This window comes from Erinaceus europaeus, chromosome 9, assembly GCF_950295315.1.
Source record: "Erinaceus europaeus chromosome 9, mEriEur2.1, whole genome shotgun sequence".
NCBI classification, from domain to species: Eukaryota; Metazoa; Chordata; class Mammalia; order Eulipotyphla; family Erinaceidae; genus Erinaceus; species Erinaceus europaeus.
This window is the reverse complement of record NC_080170.1, coordinates 81,482,915-81,505,716: the sequence shown is the minus strand read 5'-3', so window position 1 is coordinate 81,505,716 and position 22,802 is coordinate 81,482,915. Positions and strand designations below refer to the sequence as shown.

The 22,802-nt window shown below is 41.8% G+C and overlaps 1 protein-coding gene and 1 pseudogene across 1 annotated transcript in view; one reads left to right on the top strand and one right to left on the bottom strand.

Moving 5' to 3' along the window:
- Positions 1-1,641: 1,641 nt before the first annotated feature.
- On the top strand, positions 1,642-2,543 carry LOC103125300 (small ribosomal subunit protein uS12-like; annotated as a pseudogene).
- Positions 2,544-11,895: 9,352 nt separating this feature from the next.
- The window catches only part of HGD (homogentisate 1,2-dioxygenase), a 66,130-nt gene continuing 55,223 nt past the window's right edge, over positions 11,896-22,802 (bottom strand). The window contains exons 13-14 of the mRNA XM_060198306.1: positions 13,483-14,623; positions 11,896-12,985 (exon numbers count right to left, since the gene is read on the bottom strand). Coding sequence (XP_060054289.1) covers positions 14,592-14,623 — 32 coding nt within the window. The 3' untranslated portion in view covers positions 11,896-12,985; positions 13,483-14,591. The remainder of the gene's footprint in view (positions 12,986-13,482; positions 14,624-22,802) is intronic.

Sequence of the window (22,802 nt, the reverse complement as noted above, 5' to 3'; positions counted from 1 at the left end):
AGAATACAGTTGTCAATAAGAACAAATTAGCCCCTCTCTTTAAGGAATGCATACTCTTGACAACTACTTGCTCAGTGGTTATTATTTTATGTTAATTGTGTGTCTGGTTATTACATAATTCCTGAGCTTTTGTCTGACTCCAGGCCCAGTAGTAAATGCCACAGGAATTTACTGGCATGGGTTCAGGAAAGTTATATATACAAGTTGATAGGGACATTTGATCTAGGCTCTGAAGTTCACAGGGCAAAACAGGAGCACAAATAGCGCAAGATGTACTGAATACCTGGATTGGGGGGTGTTAACTGGGGTGAGAAGACAGGGAGGGTGGAGGCCATCCTGAAGAACATCTTGATAGTTACCTATGGCTAGAATCCTAGCTAAGACTCAGCAATCAGAATACCGTCCTTTTTTTTTTTTTTTTATACCTATAGTATGGGGATAGCAATGACTGCTAACTCAATGTTGTGATGAAAATGAAGTAACAGAATATTGCTCAAAATATAGCTAGCTATCCATTCAGAGTTGAAAATAGGATGGCTTATCTACAAAGAAAAAACTAAAATCAAGTGCTATGTAGGAAAGAGTATACTCAGTAGGATTAATTTGTATTTTCATGTTGGTTTTAATTTTTGAAGTATATTCACAAATAATTCTCATCTTACCCTTATATATAAGGATGGAGTAATCACAAAGAAGCAGAGCCTGAGAGAAAAGCTTATATACAGATAAGTTCATTTTGGGAAGTGACTCAAAAGCATGAATGGGAGGCTGGTAAGGGGAAAACCCTATAAAGTGTGTTACTATGTTTCCTCTGAGAGTAGCAAATTTTAAGTTCTGAGGATCTTATGAGGAGCCCTATGGAATGTATATAGGATTTTCCCCTTCAGACATGGAAAAAGCAAATGATTATCCACCAGGTTCCAAAGTGCAAGGATCCCACTTTGAGTCCCCAGCTCCCCACCTGCAGGGGAATCATTTGACAATTGGTGAAGCAGGTCTATAGCTGTCTCTATGTCCCTTCCCCTCTCAATCTTTCTCTGTCCTATCCAATAAAAATGAAAACTACTTCCAGGAGGAGTGGATTCATAGTGCTGGCACCAAGTCCCAGTGATAAAGTATGGTTTCTTCATTCACTTCATACACAGGTTGAGTCTGTGCATTTAACTCAGTCTATAACGAGCCATTCAGGGAAAATTAATTATATAAGCTGTGATCTACACAGTTTCAACTCAATCAAAGCCCTAGCTGATATTCGTCATTTTCATTGACTACTTTCTAGATTTCCCTTCCTTTGGTCATTATTTCAGCAGGTTTAAGTTACTGGCCTGGTAGAGTCTTTACTGGAGGAATGACCTGTTTACAGTTATCACGGGGCATAGAAGCATGGAAGATGACCCTATGAGTCCCCTGGGTTTTAAGCATGTCCTTTCCTACCCCTGCTGTATAGCAACATTACTTCCTTAATTCCTAATCAAGGATGCTTAATGCTGCCTAGAAAACTTCCTTTCTTTTATCTATATGCCAAGCACAAGAAGCCCCCAAATAACAAGGAGACAATAATAGTCTAGATTAAAGTAAAATCTTGCAATACAGTGATGTATAGTAAGAAGTGTATTGGCTTAGGCCTGTGAGACTGGCAGGATGGACAAGTGCTATGGTCTTCACACTACCAGGAAGCTCTGTAGACATGATCAGGAACAGAAGTGCATGATAAGTAGTACAAGAAAGCCCATTTGGGCATAGCCCTGAAGGCCAGTCCTTTTGGAGGCACTTCCCATGCAAAGGGAATTGTGTTGGGAAAAGTAGTGGTTGAAGCCTAAAAAACCAAATTCTGCTATCAGGAAGTGTGTCCAAGTCCAGTTGATCAAGAATGGTGAAAAAAAAAATCACAGCCTTTGTGCCCAGTGATGGTTGCTTGAATTTTATTGAGGAAAATGGTTAAGTTCTGGTTGCTGGATTTGGTCATAAAGATCATGCCATTGGTGACATTCCTAGAGTCTGATTTAAAGTTGTCAAAGTAGCCAGCATCTTTCTGTTGGCTTTTTAGAATGGCAAGAAGGAAAGACCAAGATCCTAAGTTTGATGAGAAAGTGCAGTGATAATAAATTTTCATAATACCAGAGGGGGGAAAAAAAAAAAAAGAATTGTGTTTGGGAGGGACCTGAGAAATAGTGAAGATTAGAGCATAGACCTTGCAAAGCTGAGACCCCAGAAGCTCCTGGCAGTCCCTAGCAAAAATAGCTCACTTGGATAGTGTGCTGCTTTGCCATGTGGGCAACTCAGATTCAAGCCTGGCCGCTACTACATGGGAGAAAGCATCAGTGCTGCAGTTTCTTTCCTTTTTTTCCCTCTTTCTCTGCCTCTCTGTCTCTATCTGAAAGTTATCCAGGAGGAGAAAAGCCCTGGAGCTAAATAAGTAAAATAAATAAAAAAATCAAATAAAAATAAAAAGTACTAGAATGACTCCTGATAAGACTGGTAAGATCAAAAATTAATACCTTCACCTTATTAAGCCTTAGGTCAATAAGATAAAAGACATATAACATCAGAAAAAAACTGGATGATTCTGAGCATGCAAACAAAGTAAATAAACATGGGGAAAGTTAGACCTCAGTGGGGTACTAACAAATGTTCATATCAAGTTTAAAAACAGTAAACACTCATTGAGACCTTAATGTATACTGCTGGCCTAAATACTTTATAAATAATACGTCATTCAACAATTGAGGAAATTGCAAGGAATTGTACTAAGAAGAGGTCTACTGAAGAAAGAAGACTGCAGAACCAAACGCAGTTCCATGATGGATACTTCAGAGAAAACTAGGTAAAACAGGTAAGAGTCTAGGCTGTAGACCCTATTATTTCATCACCACACCTCTAATTTGTGAAGAGTAAATCCCAAATTTATTGCTTACCAAAAAAAAAAAAACAAAAAAAAACCAATATGTAACTTTTCTACATCAAATGTACAGGAAAAAAAAAGATTCCACTTTCATCGTAAATTTTTTTAGCGTTTTATTTCAACTTTAAGCATAAATTTTATGTTTTAGTATTATTTTATCTCAAATTACATCGTGGGGAGAATGCATTGTTTTGAAGTGAATAAAAACTTTTCCCATTTGTGTGTCTGCTTTTTAAAAATATTTATTCCCTTTTGTTGCCCTTGCTGTTGTAGTTATTGATGTCGTCATTGTTGGATAGGACAGAAAAATGGAGAGATGGGGAAGACAAGGGGAGAGAAAGATAGACACCTGCAGACCTGCTTCACCACCTGTGAAGCGACTCCCCTACAGGTGGGGAGCTGGGGGCTCAAACTGGGATCCTTATGCCGGTCCTTGTGCTTTATGCCACGTGTGCTTAACCCGCTGTGCTACTGCTGGACTCTCTGCTTTTTTTTTTTTTAAGTATTTTATTAACTTTACTTATTGGATAGAGACAGCGAAAAATAGGGAGGGTAAGGGGAGATAGAATGGCAGAGAGAGGTGTTGGGCATTGGTGGGCCCAGCTAAACGCATTTAGTACTAAGTGCAAGGATCAGGGTTTGAGTCCCTGACTCCCCACCTGCAATGGGGATGCTTCTCAAGTGGTGAAACAAGTCTAAAGATGTCTTTATCTCCCCTTCCCATCTCAATTTCACTCTGTCCTATCCAATAGAATGTAAAAAATGGCTTACAGGAGCAGTGAGTTCCTAGTGCAGGCACCGAGTCCCAGCAATAACCCTGGAGGAAAAAAAAAAGGGGGGGGGGGGAGAAAGAGATACCCGCAGCACTGATTCACCACTCACAGAACTGCAGAACTTTCCTCCTGCAAGTGGGGCCCAGGGACTCCAGCTTGGGTCCTTGCAGATGGTAACGTGTGATCAGCCAGGTGCCACCACCCATCTCCTTATTTTATATATTTATTTCGGATGGAGAAAGAACCTGAGAGGGGAAAATGGAGCTAGAGATAGAGAGAAACACCTGCAGTACTGCTTCACTGCTCATGGAGCTCCACCCATGCAGGTGAGGACCTGGGGTCAAACAGGTTCTTTTGCATTATAACGTGTGCGATCTGCCAGATAAACCATCACCCGGCCTCAAAAGTACTATTTTATAGCTGCCAGTATCCAGGTTCACTAGGAATTCCAGTCCATCTTAGTATTTGGCAGCAATTTTATGCAATAGAGTCAGTAATTTGTGCTTCTTTGCAAAATATCTGGGAATACAAGTCAGAGGAATGCTGGTGAAGTAGTTTTACTAGATACGCAAAGTGACTTCTAGGTAAGCACCATAGTTCATCTGTAAGAAGAGCTACATCTAGAAAGCCACAGGAATTAAGCTAGCAGTGATGGAAAAGGACCCAGGTGTTAATGTATAGAGTAGAAGCCTATTAGTAAAGACCCAGGCATAGTAGTTCCCTGTGGAAGAGGTCTCTCTGGGTCCCTTCACTTCCTTTTAACAGCCTGGAGTAGAGCCTTGTACAAACCTGGTACAAACCTGGCCTATCTGTGTGTGTAGAGTTTACGGAAAGAGATTGCAGGGAAAATGTGTGAATGTAGGGGTTGGGTGGCAGTGCAGAGTACATATTAACATTTTCTCTGACCCAGGTTCAAGCTCCTGGTCCCCACTTGTAGGGGTGAAGTGTCATGAGCAGTAAAGCAGTGAATGATGAAGCACTACTGCAGGTGTCTCTTTCCTCTTTTGTATCCCCATTCCCTCTCAATTTTTTTTTAAATTGTGTTGTATGCTTTACATTGGGTTGTTCTAGCTCTCCCCCTGCCAAGAAACATCCATATTCATCCTTTTGTTTCTGACTTATTTCACTTAACATGATATCTGTGAGCTCTATACAAGATAGGGTAAAGAAAGTGAATTCACCATGAGCCTGAGACTTTGGAGCCTCAGGAATAAGTCTTTTTGCATAACCATTTTACCATCTACCCCTGTTCACTTTTCTCAGTTTTCCACATAACAATTCAAAGTTCTTCTAGGTCCATGACCTGAACCCCAACCACCACCCCAGAATCATTTACTTTGGTGCAATACAACAGATCCAGTCCAAGTTCTGTTTTGTGTTTATTGTTAGACATTTTTTTTTTTTTTTGTAATTGGATTCATTTCATTGAATGTGCCTTTAAAATTTAGATGGAGAAGAGTTCTGCCAATATTTTCCTCTAAGTATTTCATAGTTTCTGGTCTAACATCCAAGGGGTGTTACTATTACTACTATTACTGTACTGCTGTTAACATATTGCTGTAGCCCTTTCAGTAGATATTTGATTTCTTAGATGGCCTCTCATTGGGCACATAGGTGTTAATAACCATTAAGACCCCTTGATTGATGGATCTTCTGAGAATTAAGTAGTGTCCATCCCTATCATTTTAAATTTTATTTGTTTTAAGGTCTATTGTGTCAGATATGAAAATAGCTGTTCCTGCCCTTTTTTGTGGGCCATTGGCTTGTATGATAGTTTTTCATCCTTTTACTTCGAGTCTGTGTTTGTCTTGTTAAATTAGGTGGGATTCTTGCAGACAACATATGGTTGGGTTGTGTTTTCTGATCCATCTTCCTACTGTGTGCCTTTAAATAGGTGAATTCAGGCCATTGACATTTATTGATATTATAGAATGAAGATATTTTAATGCTGTTATTGTAGATTTTTAGAGTGTTCTGATATATGGCATGTTTCTGGTGATCTGATTGTTTATATGAGACCTTTCAGAACTTCTAGCATGGAAGACTTGGTGATATTTGATTCCTTCAACTGTTGCTTGTCTGAGAAGGTTTTTATGCCTCCATCTAGTTTGAATGACAGTTTGGCAGGATACAGTAGTCTTGGCTGAAAACTTTTCTCTTTGAGAGCTTGATATATATCTTGCCATTCTCTTCTGGCCTTTAGAGAAATCTGCTGCTAGTCTTATGAGTTTTCCTCTGTAGTTGACTCTTGTTTTTTCTCTTGCAGCATTCAAGATCCTTTCTTTATCCTTATTCCTTTCATTCTCAATATGATGTGTCTTGGAGTCTGTAAGTCTGGGTTAATTCTGTTTGGTACCCTCTGGGCTTCTTGAACTTTATGTCTTTTATGTTGTCTAGACTAGAGAAGTTCTCAGCTATTATGTCTTATAAAATGCTTTCTTCCTCTCCCTCTCTTTCTTCCTCTGGCAAGCCAATAATACATATATTACTTCTTTTTTTATTTAATTTTTATTTATAAAAAGGAAACATTGACAACCATAGATTAAGAGGGGTACAACTTCACACAGTTCCCACCACCAGAACTCTGTATCCATCCCCTCCCTTGATAGCTTTCCTATTCTTTATCCCTCTGGCAGTATGGACCCAAGGTCATTGTGGGATGCAGAAGGTGGAAGATCTGGCTTCTGTAATTGCTTCCCTGCTGAACATGGGTGTTGACAGGTTGATCCATACCCCCAGGGGTACAGTGCAGAAGGAGACTGACTTCCAGGCTCCAGGATGTCTGTGCAAGCCAGACACAATACTTCCAGTCCCCCCAACCCCCCCACCACCACCTTGAGTGAGGAGAGCTGCACAGTCAGGCCCTGAGATTTCAAGGAGAGGAGGAAAAACCAGCAATTGGTCTAGAGTGCCACCATCTCCAGAAAGCCTTCATCCAAAGCAACTTGCTTTGGAACAGACCTCCACAGGGAGAAGCTCTGCTCCTCTGGCTTGGGTTAAGATGTCCTTTGTTCCCCTCACTGTCACATCTCATACCTTTGGCTTCCTGGGAGGATGGAGGATGGGAATAACCTCGCCTTGGAAGGTCCTGGTTGCAAAGCAATTATTCTAAATCTCCTGGTTCTCCTACCCACCCAAAGTGAAGTGCTCCCCACTCCCTGTGGGCAGGCCTCAGCACCAGGACCTGGCTGTGGGGGCCCTCACTCTGGATGCAGTCAAAGGAGACCGTCCAAGACCCCTGTGACAACTGTTGTCCCAGCATCCTTCCCAGCCAGCAGGAGGCATTAGGGTGATAATTCAGTCACTAGACTGTGAACCTTCCTGCCACCCAGATGTGCAAATATGGGATAATCAGCATGCTTGGCATCCACAGAGAGGCTGCTGATTTCACTCATTCTTTAAAATGACAGTGTTATTGGCTGCTGTGAATGTGTGTGCATACTAAGTCCCCCGCAGGCACACCTGTTCCTGCACATGCAAGGGACAGCAAGGCTAGAGGGCAGGGGGCATCCCGGGAGGGTCACTGTCCAGGGAGTTGGGGGATTGCAGCAGGAGGGAGTGGACTCTGGGGGGTGGGGGGCTCATTCTGGGAGATGGCAGGCATGAGGTCCAGTGCTCTGGGCTTAAAGAATGTTTATGTCCTTTACCCGAATTGGGGAGCAGTTGCTGGGCTGGGTTTGACTCTAGGCCTGGCCATTGCCAAGAGCCATTCTCTGCTTGATAGAAGATAAGCTTTGAAACAATGAAAGCCCTCGAGATAAGTTTCTATTTCCCTACAGGTAGGCCATTTACCAGAAAACAAGTGACACACCACATTGTTATAGTTAATAGACATAGTTTCGGCTATGTATGTTGCAAGGGACATTCCACCCTGATAATTGCTCCCCCTCCTCCTTCTCCTCTTGCAATCCCCCTTCCTCAAAGCCTTATAATGCCTGTGAACACAATAAAATTTTACAGCTTGATCAGAATCCTGTCTTGCTGTCATTCTTTGTGTCTCCTGTCCCTTTCATTCCAGGTCCCAGTGTTCCTAGCCCCTGTTCTTGCCCCGCTGGCTGAGGCAGGCCATTAACACTTGGAACTCACAGGTCACAGGAATTGTGTTCCTGATCCACTTAGGGGGGCAGGGGAGGCCAGGTAGGGTCCCCAAGCTACCTCTGCAGAGGAGAGTGGGGCCCTTTCTGGGCAGCCTTTTGGGGTTGTTGTATCTTGTTTAAGTGTCAGGGACGATGGTGGGTCTCAAACCCAGGATCCCTGTCACCTGCTGTTTAGATTTCCTGAAGCTCCACTGGGCAGAACACTAGATGGGGTGCTCTGGTGCCAGCTCTAAAACACAGGCTCCCTAGAACCCAGAAATGGCAGAGGTCACCCTCTCCCACCTTTGGTAGGTGGGTACCTGGAATGCTGGCATAGGGAAGGGTCAAAGAAAGAATCATGGTTGGCAGGGGGGAGCTCTATAGCTCTTTCTGGAGTTCTTGTCCCTCTGATACTCCCATCTGCCTACTACTTGACAGAAATAACTTGGAGGGGTTACCCCTTGAGGGTGGGAGGAAGGGGATGTCCTGGTGGGAGGCGGGTTAGGCTGGAGCCTCAGGCACCCAGAGAGGCTGAGAGCTGTTAGAGGCAGTAACTCTAAAATAGTTATAAGTATAGTTGCTTTTTTAAGTTTGAGTTTTAAGAATAGTTTAAATATAGTTGCTTTTTGCCCTCCTGCCCAGTGAGGTGGAAAATTCCTTGCCCTTTTCCCCTTGACAGAACCTAAGAGGCCATCAATTATTTTGACAGACCCTGCAGCGAGCAGGCCTCCTCATGACCTCTGCAACAGAATACTGTTACCAGACAATTAAAAACGGCCTGACAAATGATGGCCCGATAGATTGCAAACAGATGGTCGGGTGGTCCCAACAAAGAACAAAAGAATGTGGTGACCCCCACTTTGGCTGGGACCTATTGGTCTGGTGTGATGTTTAGAACTAGCCCATGCTTTGCTCTGAATGGATCAGGCTTTTGCTAAGTTTGAAATGATTGGATATAGGCTGATAAGGTGATGTGTTCCGCCTCCCTGAGTGTAGTCTGAATTCCTATAAATTGTATGGTTTGAGCTTTGTTCAGGGTCGAGCTGGCAGACTGTTGTCTGTTGCCACTCGGCCCGGATTGCAGTTCGTGAATAAACATCTTTTGCTTCCTTGCAGTGGATGGTGGTTTGATTTTGCTCACTAACAAGAGTCTGTGAGTCCCAGCTGAGGTGGGGCATGGCTCCTCCCCAGGAGCCAGCCAGCCCTGTGCTGTTTGCCCAGCTGTCCCTCAGGGTGGCAGCCCTCTGGCTCTGAGAGTACTGTCATCCCAAAGCTGTGCAGCTGGGCCCAGTGGAGAGAACAGACCTTCGAAGACTTAAGAACCTGTTTCCCCATGAGGCATCTTCCAGCCTTCGCTTCCCTAAGCCCAGGAGGCTGCCCATCCCAAGCTGGGAGGGGGTCTTTCTGTGCCAAATATGCCCCCCAGGAGGGCTTATAGGCCCAGGGACCTCCTCTGCCACACAGGGGCCAGGCTGATGCCCGCTTGAGCATGGCCTTATGCTCCCAGCTCTCCCTACTCCTGGAGTCGGCACCCAGCCCAACACCTGCTTCACTTGCTGGCTCCTGGGGTCCCCCTGTGCCATTCTCCTTGTGGCAGCCTGCTCCCACTAAGTGGAAATACGACCATGGAGCATAAACTCACTGACACCTGGCACTCTGTGTCTGCATGAGAATACTGGAAGTGGCAGAGGCTGAGAGAGGGGTGTCTCTGACCTCCAGGAGCAGGCTGGGAGATACATACAGCAGCTGACCCACCCTAGATGCTGACTGCAAGGAGCTCGATTCCCCTGGGAAGACAAGACACACTGACTTCTCTAGCATCTGTGTGCTCCGGGAAGCTGCCTTCTGGTGGTGAAGTCCTTACCGTGACCCAGAAAGAATTGTCCTCAGCATATATTTTTTTAAGTACAATAGACCCAGGACTGATTGCTCACAAGCCACAGCCCTAATAATGTTTCCCGTTCTCATGGATGCCAGTGCAGGGCAAATAAAAGCACACTGGTGAAATAAATAAATTAATTAAATAAAGTAAAATTTAGATGGATGGATGTCAGGCAGTAGCATAGTGGGTTAAGCACATGTGGCATGAAGCACAGCATAAGGATCCCAGTTCGAGCCCCCAGCTCCCCACCTGCAGAGGACTCACTTCACAAGGGGTGAAGCAGCTCTACAGGTGTCTTTCTCTCCCCTAGGGGTTCGACTGGTAGGATTAGCAATACCCTGCAGGGAATTAGAAGGAGACCTTTAGTCATTTGTAAGACAAAGCAGAAGATTGATATGTAAATAATAAAAGGAATGCAGGGTGGAGCAGGCTTAATGTTTTAAGGAATGCTGGCTCCAGGAGGCAGGAAGATGCAGTGTTTTGTGAGGCAGGGAATTCTGATATGGCAAGCAACCTTTTGAGGTTCCTGTGTCCCCTCTTTTGTTCAACCCCTCCGTAAAGAGAGAGACTAACAGGAGGGACTCACCTCTTAGGCTAAGCCCTTCCAGGCTCCACCACATCCCCCACAATTTCCCTACACATTTCCTTAGCCTTAAAAAGACTTTGATGCTAGTAAAGTTGGAAATGGGCAAAAATTAAGGTTAGAATGAGTTTACTGGGGGGAGGTTTAGGTAGCATAATGGTTATGTAAGGAGACTCTTATGCCTGAGGCTCCAAAGTCTCAGGTTCAATCCATGACACCCCCATAAACCAGAGATAAGCAGTGCTCTGGTAAAAAAAAAAAAAAAAAAAGGAATGAGTTTATTACAGGGAGGCTAGGTTTGAGAATAAAATATCAGATTAACTGTCTTAGTTGGGTTACTTAAGAAAAATGCCCCATAAGCACCAGAGGGAAGGGAAGGACTCAAATACCTGTGCATGGCCAGCACAGGTGCACTGTGCTCCATGGTGCTTAATCCCTGATGCCTTAGAGGTATAGGACAAGAGAGTTGGTGTATTTACCTATTAATTCCTGTTCATCATTGACTAAGAGTTGTGCCCAGGGCCAATAAATTCTCAGTACTTTTACCATATTGTGTTATGGGTCTCAGACATTTGCTGGTTTGGTGCTAGCAACTGGAAGCAGTTGGCTGGTACTTGTTAGTACTATAAATAGGATATTGGAAACTTCTGCTACAGTTGTCAATTTTTAATATTTTTGGAGACCCTGGTGCTCATATATATTTAATTTCACTACACCTGGGCTAATAATAGATGACAGATAGATGAACAGATAGAAAGATGATAGATGATAGATAGGTAGGTAGATAGATAGATAGATAGATAGATAGATAGATAGATAGATAGATAATGGGCAATATACAATATATAGACCATAGCACCAGAACCTTTTCTGTGCCATAGTACTCCTATATGGTGCTGAACTTGAATTGGCTGCACATATAGCAAAGCATGTACTCCATCTGTTAAGCTATCTCTTAAGACTTAAACTTTAATTTTTATTTAAAGGTATAGATTGTTTTTCTAATTAACAATGTTTATTTATTTATTTTTAAATTTATTTTCCCTTTTTGTTGCCCTTGTTCTTTTTCATTGTTGTTGTAGTTATTGTTGTTGATGATGGCATTGTTGTTAGATAGGACAGAGAGAAATGGAGAGAGGAGGGGAAGACAGAGAGGGGGAGAGAAAGACAGACAACTGCAGACCTGCTTCACCGCCTGTGAAGCAATTCCCCTGCAGGTGGGGAGCAGGGAGCTTGAACCGGGATCTTTACACCAGTCCTTGTGCTTTATGCCTCATGAGCTTAACCTGCTGCACTACCGCCGGACTCACAACAATGTTTAATTTTTTTTTTTTTATTTATTTTATTTATTTATTCCCTTTTGTTCCCTTGTTGTTTTATTGTTGTAGTTATTATTGTTGTTGTTGTTGGATAGGACAGAGAGAAATGGAGAGGGGGGGGAAGACAGAGAGGAGGAGAGAAAGATAGACACCTGCAGACCTGCTTCACCGCCTGTGAAGCGACTCCCCTGCAGGTGGGGAGCCGGGGTTCGAACCGGGATCCTTATGCCGGTCCTTGTGCTTTGCGCCACCTGCGCTTAGCCCGCTGTGCTACAGCCCGACTCCCAACAATGTTTAATTTTTAACAAAACCTTTTTTTTTATATTAAGAAACAATGGGAAGACATACCAACTTTTGCCACCAACAAAGATATCTTCACCTTGTTACTTGAGGTCATGAAATACCACTGCCATGAACCCTATCTTACTAGGGAAAGATAGAAATAACTGGGAGTATGAATCAACTGGCCAATGTCCATGTCCAGCAGAGAATCAGTTACAAAAGCCTGAACTCCTTTCTTCTGCATTGCTCCAAAAAGGATTTTGGTCTATACTCCCAGAAGGGAAATGTTAGAGAAATATGATCAAAGGCTCTGAAGCCCAGTTCCATTTTTGCCACCAGAATTTTTGTAACCAGGAACATTTATTTTTGCCCCATCACTGAGAGGGAACAGAATCTAAAGAACACCTGAGGAAGTGAGGCACTATTTCCCTTACCTGAGAGGAAAGAAGAAAAGGGAAGGATATCTACAAGTTTTAAGAGCTATAGGTGTGATTTAGAAAGGAAATGGAAACAGACCCTTAGAAGTGAATAAAAATGGGCATCAGCTTCCCACATAGGGTCATTTTTGTCCAAATGGCCCACATGCTTCTCTGGTGCATGTCTTCTCACTTTGCTGATTAAAAGTTTAAGATATTGGGGGTGAGGGACACCCTATGAGGAATACTTAGAATTAAGGAGGGAAGAAACCTTTAACAATGGAATAAAAAGTAATTAGTTTGAGTCAGAAATACAAAAAAAAAAAAAAAAAAGACACATACCATTATAATAAACCCAGTAGTAACCTCAGTCCTCCACTCCTCTTTAACTTAATCCATTAGCACATTCATTCAGGTTACTCCAAAATATTATACACTTTATCCACCTCTGTTTCTATTGCTACTGCATCAGTCCAGGACCATGTTTTTTTACTTGGTTGACTTAAGTAGCCTTGTGGGCTCCCTATATACACTCTTCTTTCAGTTCCTTGAACCCATAGACTTTTTCTTCGAATGTTCCTCCCCACCCTACTCCAGCCCAATCCTAACCTTTCAATTAGCAAGTTCTTCTTTTTCTCTAAGTCTAGCTAAATGTTACTTCTTTATTAAGAAGAAAGATCTTGGGGGCAAAGCCAAGATGGCAGCTTGGAGACAACACCTGGTGTGAGCTCTGTAAGGAGGCTGCTTTAAACCTGGGCATTCACAATTTGTAATAGCCAAAACCTGGAAGCAACCCAGGTGTCCAACAACAGATGAGTGGCTGAGCAAGTTGTGGTATATATACACAATGGAATACTACTCAGCTGTAAAAAATGGTGACTTCACCGTTTTCAGCCGATCTTGGATGGACCTTGAAAAAAATCATGTTGAGTGAAATAAGTCAGAAACAGAAGGATGAATATGGGATGATCTCACTCTCAGGCTGAAGTTGAAAAACAAGATTAGAAAAGAAAACACAAGTCGAACCTGAAATGGAATTGGAGTATTACACCAAAGTAAAAGACTCTGGGGTGGGTGGGTGGGTGGGTGGGGAGAATACAGGTCCATGAAAGATGATGAATGACATAGTGGGGGTTGTATTGTTAAATGGGAATCTGGGGAATGTTATGCATGTACAAACTATTATATTTACTGTTGAATGTAAAACATTAATTCCCCAATAAAGAAATAAATTATTAAAAAAAAAAACCTGGGCATTCAGGTGAGGGTAGGATTTCTGGGCCAGTGGTGGAGAAGGAGTAAGGGGGGTGGGGGTCAAGGTGGCTCCAACCAAGGAGGAGTCATATAACCCACCCTTAAGCTGGCAAACAAAGACTGAAAAGGACAAAGGAAACACAGGTCTGTGGGTTTTGCTATTTCTCTCTGTCCCCCCCCCCCTCAGTCCCAAGGCCAACACCCACATCAGAGGGGTGAGAGAGCCATATGCAGATTGGTATGCCTCCTGTGGAGCTAATTTCTTTACCAAGATTCCAGGCTTAGCAGGAGAATCATCCAAAGGAGGGGGGATATTTCCCCAAGCAAAGACTTATTTTTTTTTTCTTTTTGAAGGGGGCTGGAACTCTATCTAAGTGGCAGAATACCTTATCAATTGGTGCCTCTGCTGGGGCTGTGACAGTAGTCTCCTTCAGTATTGTTTGGGTTAGGTTACCTGTCTTTCTTCCCTTTACCTCTTGAGTTTATTTGATAGTTGCTTCCTGTAATTGTTTTTGCTTAGTTGATGAAGGGGGCAAGGCTATGTGCAGCCAATCTAGAATGCTTTAATCTTCAGGTTGATTGTTAGGGGTTATTATTATTATTATTTGCTCTTGTCTGTTTTTCCTTCTCTCCAGGTTGACCAAAATTAGCTGCTGTTGTTTTTCCATTGATAGGTGATTGGGTGTGCTCTCCATTGTGGGAAGAACTTGCTTTTCTCTCTTTTCTCCACTTTTCTTTTTCTTTCCTCCTAACTGATCTGAAAAATATTTTTTCTTTTGCTGATTTTCTCTTTTTCTGTATTCACTGGCACTTGTTTGTGAATTATCTTGTGGAAAAAGTCTGACTCAGAGTGGACTCCTTCTCTCTCTTTTCTCCTTTTCCTTCTCTACCTAATATCTCCAGAATTTATAGTTGACAGTTGTTTTTCATGATTATCCATTCTTGCTTTGCCTTTTTAAATTTTTGTTTTGTTTGTCTGTTTGTTTTTGTTTTTGGAGTGGAGGTGTTGCTTGGCTAAATGGTTTTGGTTGAACTGCATTAATCTTTACTTCTGTTGCTGTGGTTGTACTTGCTGAGGTTTGTGACTTCATTTGTGAAAGGACGTTAGTGTGGCTTGTACTCAGACAGTACAACAACTGAAGAACAACAGGACAGAAAAATATAAACTGTATTAAAAAATGGTTAAATTGAAAGAAATTAAAACAGCTACCACAATGAATCAGGACAGGAGCCCAGAAGAAACTCCAAGTAAATAAGAAGCAACTAAAAATGAGGAAAATATCCAAACATTAATTGATATATTAATCACAGGAGTGAATAAAGCTTTTGGCTATCAGAAATAGCAAAATAACAGATGAGACCCTCAAAGAAAATACTAGCTACTGGTGGCTGGGCAGTAGCACAGCAGGTTAAGCACACATGGTGCAAAGAGGAAATACTAGTGTAAGGATCCTAGTTCCAGCCCCCAGCTCCACACCTGCAGGAGGGTCACTTTATAAGTGGTGAAGCAGGTCTGCAGGTGTCTATCTTTCTCTACCCCTCTCTGTCTGCCCTCCTCTTTCCATTTCTTTCTGTCCTGTCCAACAAAAATGACAGACATAACAACAACAATAATAATAACAACAATGATAACAAGGGCAACAAAAGGGGAAAAATAGCTTCCAGGAGCAGTGGATTCATAGTTCAGGCCCTGAGCTCCAGTGATAACTATGGAGGCAAAAAAAAAAAGGGAAGAAAGAACAGAAAATACTAGCTATCTTGAGAATGAGGTAACTAGAAAACTGAATGCTGAAATAGCTGAGCTAAGAGACCAGTTAGCAGAACAAGCTAATACTGTAACTGAGAAAGGTAATATATATATATATATATATATATATATATATATATATATATATAAACTGAAGAAGGAAGCTGAGGGAAGAGAAAGCAGATTAACAGAAGCAGAAAACAGAATTATCCAGACAGAAGGTGAGCTAGAGAAAACTAAGAAGGTGGTAAAAGAGCTATAAAAAGAGAGACATTGAAAACAACAGAGACATGGGATGATCTCAAAAGAAGTAACATTCATATAATTGGTCTACCAGAGGAAGAGAGAAAGGGGAAGGGGAACAAAGTATGCTGAAGGAAATAATAGAAGAAAACTTCTGCATCAAAGCAACAGAGAGGACATTAAGATTCAAGAGGCCCAGAGAGTCCCAAACAGAATCAACCAAGACCTGAAACATCAAGACACATTATAGTTACAATGAAAAGAGGTAAGGATTCTAAAAGCTGCAAGAGAAAAAACAAAAAGTCACATAGAGGGAAAACCCACAGGACTACTAGCAGGGAGTCAGGTGGTAGCACTGCAGGTTAAGTGCAGGTGGCGAAAAGAGCAAGGACTGGCATAAGGATCCCGGTTCGAGCCCCTGGCTCCCTAACTGCAGGAAAGTCGTTTCACAAGTGGTGAAGCAGGTCTGCAAGTGTCTATCTTTCTCTCCTCCTCTGTCTTCCCTTCTCTCTCCATTTCTCTCTGTCCTAACAATAATGACATCAATAATAACTGCAACAACAATGAAAAACAACAAGGGCAACAAAAAGGAAAATAAATAAAAATTTTAAAAAAGGCTATCAGCAGATTTCTCCATTCAAACCCTAAAAGCCATAAGAAAATGGCAAGATATCTATTGAGCACTCAGTGAAAAGTAAGGACTGCAAAAGCATAAGGATAAGGATAAGGATAAGGGATAAGGGCAAGATAAGGGATAAGGGCAAGAGACGGGGTATCCCATCACCTGGGGCCCTAGTCAGGGAGTCCTGGGATTCCCACACAGAAATGATGGACCTAGATTTCTAACAGATCCTTCTTTGTCCCATCACTGATCACTTCCCTCAGGAACAACATAATGGCCCCTTTGTGGGCTCCTATAGGAACTTGCCCTCAATGTGGGTCAACAATGGTAGGGACTATTCCATTCTCCAAAGACAACATACTCTACTACTTGAGGAAGGTGGGTCCTGAAATTAGTGCAGCCTGGAATGTTCCTAGCCATGACCACAGAATGTGAGCTCAGACCTACAGGGATGCAGAGGTTACACAGGCTCCTGTGTGGAATATGGGCCCCAGATCAAATCAATAGTGTTTACAGTTAACAATATTTATATACTTTTCATATATTTGGGAGCTACTCTCTCCTCTAATGCAGCTCTCTTGTCCTTTCTCCAACTATGACACCATTTCCCCAGACTATACCTTGGGTCTACCTGCATGTTAGCTGTCAGACTCAGGCAAAAACTAGTAAACTCATGGGCCCCTTGGAATATACCTTAAATAGACCTACTAGCTTTTTCCCCAGTGGAGACTCCAAATCTCATCTGCAATATTGCCTTTAGGTTCATGATTAGCCAGTAATTTGTTCTTTATGTCTTAACTCTTTTTCAGTCACCAGGTTTCAGATGTTACTATATTGCCAACCTTACTTCCCTGGGCAGAGGACTCCACCAATCTGGGGGGTTGTGCTTCCCCAGAGCCCTGCCCCACTAGGGGAAGAGAGAGACAGACTGGGAGTATGGATTGACCTGCCAATGCCCATGTTCAACGGGGAAGCAATTACAGAAGCCAGACCTTCCACCTTTTGCACCCCATAATGACCCTGGGTCCATACTCCTAGAGGAATAAAGAATAGGAAATCTTTCAAAGGAAGGGATGAGATATGGAGTTCTGGTAGTGGTAACTATGTGGATTTGTACCCCTCTTATCCTATGGACTTGTCAGTGTTTCCATCTTATAAATAAATAAAAAAATGTAGACATTCCAGTTAAACTTGAATTTCAAATAAACCTCAAAGAATTTTAGTTTAAGTATTTCCAAATACTGTATATGATGTAACTTACATTCAATATAAATTATGGTTTATTTGAAATTCAAATTTAATTGGACATTTTTATTGGGGGATTAATGTTTTACAGTTGATAGTAAAATATATTAGTTTGTACATGAATAATGTTTCCCTAACAATGCAACTTCCACTAGGTCCCCCTCTGCCATCATGTTCCAGGACCTGTACCCTCCCCCTGCAACCCAGAGCCTTTTATTTTGGTGCAATACATCAACTCCAGTAATTGGACATTTTATATGTTATCTGATGTCCTTGGTTTTCTGGCCCTGACACATAGCTGATTCTCACCACATATTATTAAGCAAAAACCTAGTTGCAACATTTCAAAACTGCTACTACGGCAACAAAGTGGGGTGAAATGTGTTAAAACTATAGAACTAAAGACAAATACCACTTCCCAATCCTTTCAAGCCTGATTTGTCTTCTCACTCCACAAGAACCCATTCCACTTTTCTTTTTTTTTTTAAAAAAAAGATTTTATTTATTTATTAATGAGAAAGATAGGAGGAGAGAAAGAAATAGACATCACTCTGGTACATGTGCTGCTGGGGATTAAATTTGGGACCTCGTGCTTAAAAGAATTATGCTTTATCAACTGCGTTACCTTCCAGATCACTCTTCTATTCTTTTCAAAGTTTTAGGTAGCCCACTATTGTTCGGGGAGAGAGAGGTGCTGACCAGGAAGGGCGGTGGGTTAGGAACAGTTTTTCTACACAATATAGCCTCAGTTTAGTTGTGGTTGTGCATATTTATTGATCTTTGTCACTAATCTCCCCAGACTGACTGTAAGCTTGCTAGGAAACAGACAGCTTCTTCCTTTAACCAGCACCTAGCTCAGGAGCTGGCACATATTAGAACTCAAAGCCTAGTTACACAATGAACTGATAAATGAGTGACTTATAAAAGGATGAGTGTTCTACTTTCACCAGAACTGAGGGAGTTAGTGGGATATGCAGCTGTCTGTGAAAATTGGGGCTGTTGGCCATCTCAACAAATGATGTTGACCTCTCGATGTTTAGGCTTCTTGCATTAACACCAGATGGGCTGCTCTATGATTGCCAAGATTAAGCAGTCTTATGGGCTAGTCACCTATTTATTTATTTAGTTTTTAATTTTTTATTGGGAGGGTAATGGTTTACAATACAGTTATTGGCATATTGGTACAATTTCTTTTCTTGCCATAATAGGTGTCTGCAAAACACTCTCACCTCCAACTTAGGTTCTTTTCCACCATCATGTACCAGGACCTGAAAGTCCCTGCCTTCCCCCTCCCCATCTTCCTTTTCTTATTTCTCAGAGTGTTTTGCTTTGGTGCAATACACCAAACTGGTTTTGTTTTGTTTATCCTTTTTTTTCCTTTTTCTTTCTTTCTTTTCTTTCTTCCTTCTCTCTCTCTCTCTCTTTCTCTTTCTTTCCCACTGCCACCAGGGTTATCACTAGGGCTTAGTGCTGGTATTACAAATTCACTCCTGGTGGCCATTTTTCTATTTTCTCTCTCTCTCTCTTTTTTTTATTAGATAGGAGTGAGAAATTGAGAGAGGAGGGGAAGGTAGAGAAGGGGAAAGAATGATAGACACCTGTATGTAGGGAGCGGAGGCTCAAACCTCGGTCTTTGTTCTTGGTTATAAGTGCACTTAACTGTGTGACTTGGTTATAAGTGCACTTAACTGTGTGCACCACCACTTGGCTCTATTCTTGTTTCTTAAGTTCTGCTCATAAATGAGGTAATTTCAGATCCATTCTTCTCATTCTGGCTTATCTCAACACGATTCCTTCAAGCTCCATCTAAGATGAGGTGAGGGAGGTGGTATTATCATTGTTAATGGCTGAGTTGTATTCCATTGTCTTTATATACCACAACTTTCTTAGCCCCTATGTTACTTTATTTTATTTTCAGTGTGAGAGAGAACCAGAGTACCACTAGGACACATGTCGTACTAAGGATCAAACTTGAGACCTCATGCTTATAAGTCTGATGCTATAGCCACTGTGCCACCTCCTGGGCTGCACTCATCCATTTCAGTATGATATGACTGGGTATTTGGAATTCTGTCAGCCATTATACCATCTGTGCCTTGAATGACTCATAAGACTCCAGCTTTAGCTCAAGGTTTGCACATCAGCCTGTGTTTTGTGTGTGTGTATGTGTGTGAGTGTGTGTGTGTGTTGTTGTTGTTTGTTTGTTTTTTCATGGTTTGGTCAGATGGTCTATGGTAGATTCCCTGAGCTTTGCTCCTAGAATAAAGGCACTCAGGTTTTAACACATAGGAAGAGATCTTGGTCTGGTTCAGTCTCATGAACAACCTCCCTCCCAGTCTTGACTGCTGTAGTTAAGCCTCATCAAGACCTGATTAGGATCAGTTGCCACTTCCACAGAATATGGACAAATATTTATTGAGTTATTAAACTGATAGCCATCTACCTTTCCAAATACATTTCTACAAATGTCTGAATCATTTGACTGTGAAAATGTGAGTTTTCATTTTATATCCCCACCCAAATACTTCCAAAAGGCAATAGATTCTAAAGAAAATTGCAGAAAATCCATTCTTAATTATGGTAGCAATGCACCAGCCTCAGTTAGGTCCTGTTGGGTTTTTGCAATTGGGCGTGAAGTGGCTCTTGAGAGGCTCCCAGCACTTGTAGTAGTTCTCATCCAAACAATTGCAGGTCTTGAGGCCCCATTTGGTAACAGCCATACTTAAAGAAGACTCAAACATAAATGCCTATTGGAAATGAGGATATGGAAGGGAAAAATAATGTAAAGTAATTAATAAAATATAACTTGACTAGATGTCAAGAGACAGAAGACAAGAGAAAGGATTGAGTAGGCAGAATCTTTCAATATTGGCTCATGTGTGCTAGTACAGGCTCATGCTCTGGGTTCTAACTCTGGCCTTACATTGTACAAGACCTTTAACTTTTCAGAACCTCAAGTTTCCTTATATCACATAGAATCGTACACTATGGAACTAAAGTTACCCAGTCAATAGTAGAAGTGGGATACCACTCAGATACCACTCCTTACTGTGGCCATATTCTTGTGAGGAACCTCATCAATTCCCACTTTTTATATAGGGAAACCAAGACTCCCGACTGGGAAATGACTTATCAAAGTTGATAATAAGAGAAATAGCAGATACTTTCTTTTCAGAAGCAACATAAGCTGTAGTGTTTTTTAAAGTCCAAACTCAGGAGGAGACTGGACAGTGGTTCACCTGATTGAGCATTTGTGTTACAATGTACAAAGACCTGGGTTTAGGGGGTCTGGCAGTAGCATACTGGATTAAGCGCACATAGTATTGAAGATCATCAGGACTCACTCAAGGATTGCAGCTGAAGCCTTGAGCTCTCTACCTATGGGTGGAGAGCTCAAGTGGTGAAGAAGATCTGCAGGTGTCTGTCTTTCTCTGTCCCTTTCTATATTCCCTCTCTATCTTCTCCTCTTCTCTCAATTTCTCTCTGTCCTATCCAATAAAATGAAAATAATGGCTCCAGGAGCAGTGGATTTATAGTGCAGGCACTAAGCCCAGTAATAACCCTGGAGAAAGAAAAAAGACCTGGGTTCAAGCCACCAGTCCCCACCTGCAGGGGGAAAGCTTTATGGGTGGTGAAGCAGTACTATAGATGTCTTTAGTTCTCTCCCCCACCCTCAGCTATCCACTTACTTCTTAATTTCTTTGTCTCTGTCCAATAAATAAATAAATAACTTTTAAAAAATTCCTAACCCTATAAGGATCTGAATGGTTTAGGAATTTTTAAACATCTGCTATGTTTAGGACTTTTTGTCTGCTATAGAATGAATATGCAAGTGCTCTGTGCATCTTGGACAATTCAGTTCCACCAACTGCTGAGTTTCCTATCTACTGGGGCATTTTTTTCAAAACAAACAAGAAAACAAGACCCTACATTTCATATGTGTTTACATACTGGACATCTTAAAAATCACAACAAAAATCAAAACAAAAATATGAGCCACAATCCAGAGAATCCACATGAACATTTGCTATTATATATTACTTTTTGTTTGTTTGTTATCAAATCATCGCTCCATTCTGGTGGTGCTGGGGCTTGAGCCTGGAACCTTGGAGTCTCAGGCACCAAAGTCTTTTGTATAACCATTATTCTGTCTTCCTGGTTCTATATATATATTTACTTCTTTATGCCTGAAATAATGGAGGTGCTCCACTTGCTTTTCATGACAGATAGTGAGACCCATTTGGGATCTTGAAGAAGTGCTATGCACATAAAGCATTATTCAGATATATGTGTCATTGTTATGAACATTACTATTGCGTCTTCTCTGCTGCTTAGGAGACTTGCTTTCTGATGTGGAATAGGAAGACCTCACTCCATCTGAGCTGTAAGCATTATGTCAAGTTAGTTATTCCTTACTAGAATAAGGATAAGGTATGCAGATGTATCTGGGTTCAAATTATATACTAGGAAATAGAGAGGAGAACCTAGAGTTAAGACTAGATAAGTAGGGGTCAGGTGGTGGTGAACCTGGCTGAGTGTACACATTACAATGCTCAAGGCCCCAATTCCCACCGGCAGGGGGAATGCTTCACAGATGGTGAAGCAGTGCTACAGGTGTCTCTCTGTCTCCCTTCCTATCTGCCCTTTCCTTCTCAATTTCTCTCAGTCTCTCTCCAGTTAAATAAGCAAATAAATAAAATATGTATTTAGAAAAACTAGGTAAAACGTTGGGTTATTTGGCACTAGGTAAGGCTGGGCTCCAGTTATACAGGGTTTCCCAGCCTCCTAACCCCCTACATAGGCGATCTCTCATTCTCATTCACAAGTGTTACAGCCCCTAGGCATTCCCCAAAGGCTTGCTTTTCATAAAGGCGGCCCTTTCTCATGCCTTATTGTTGCAGAGAACTGTTTCCTGGTGACACTGACTATCCAAAGTCAAAATGGATATCAAAGATTATCAGGAGGCAACTCCAGGAAACCTTTGCAACTATGAGAAGTTTTAGAAGCAGTAGCTTAATTGAAATTGTCAAATTGCATCTTACAAAGATATAAGGGTTCTATAGCAACTCCACAGAGCCTAACAAGGGAAATTCTGTGCTGTGCAGGTTGTGACCCTCAGGAAAAGCCAAGCAGATGTGACTCTATAACCTTCCTTTTAGAGCAGCTCCACCAACTCTCCTCCCAGCAAACTGCAGCTGGACAGAGAAACAGATAATGCTCCCTGTCTAGGTAGTCTGCAAACTGGGCATAAATGAGGCAGGTCTGTGCTGCTGGTTTTTAAATCAGATGACATTGAAAGCATTTGTTTTGAAATATAAAACAATTTTGCATATGATTTTTAGCACAAAATTACTCCTGATAATCCATAAACTGTACCTCCAAGAATGCAAAAATAAAGTATCTCAGCCAACTGCAATTGTTTTCAGTCTCAGTGTTTACAGCCTGACATTGGAAGAAT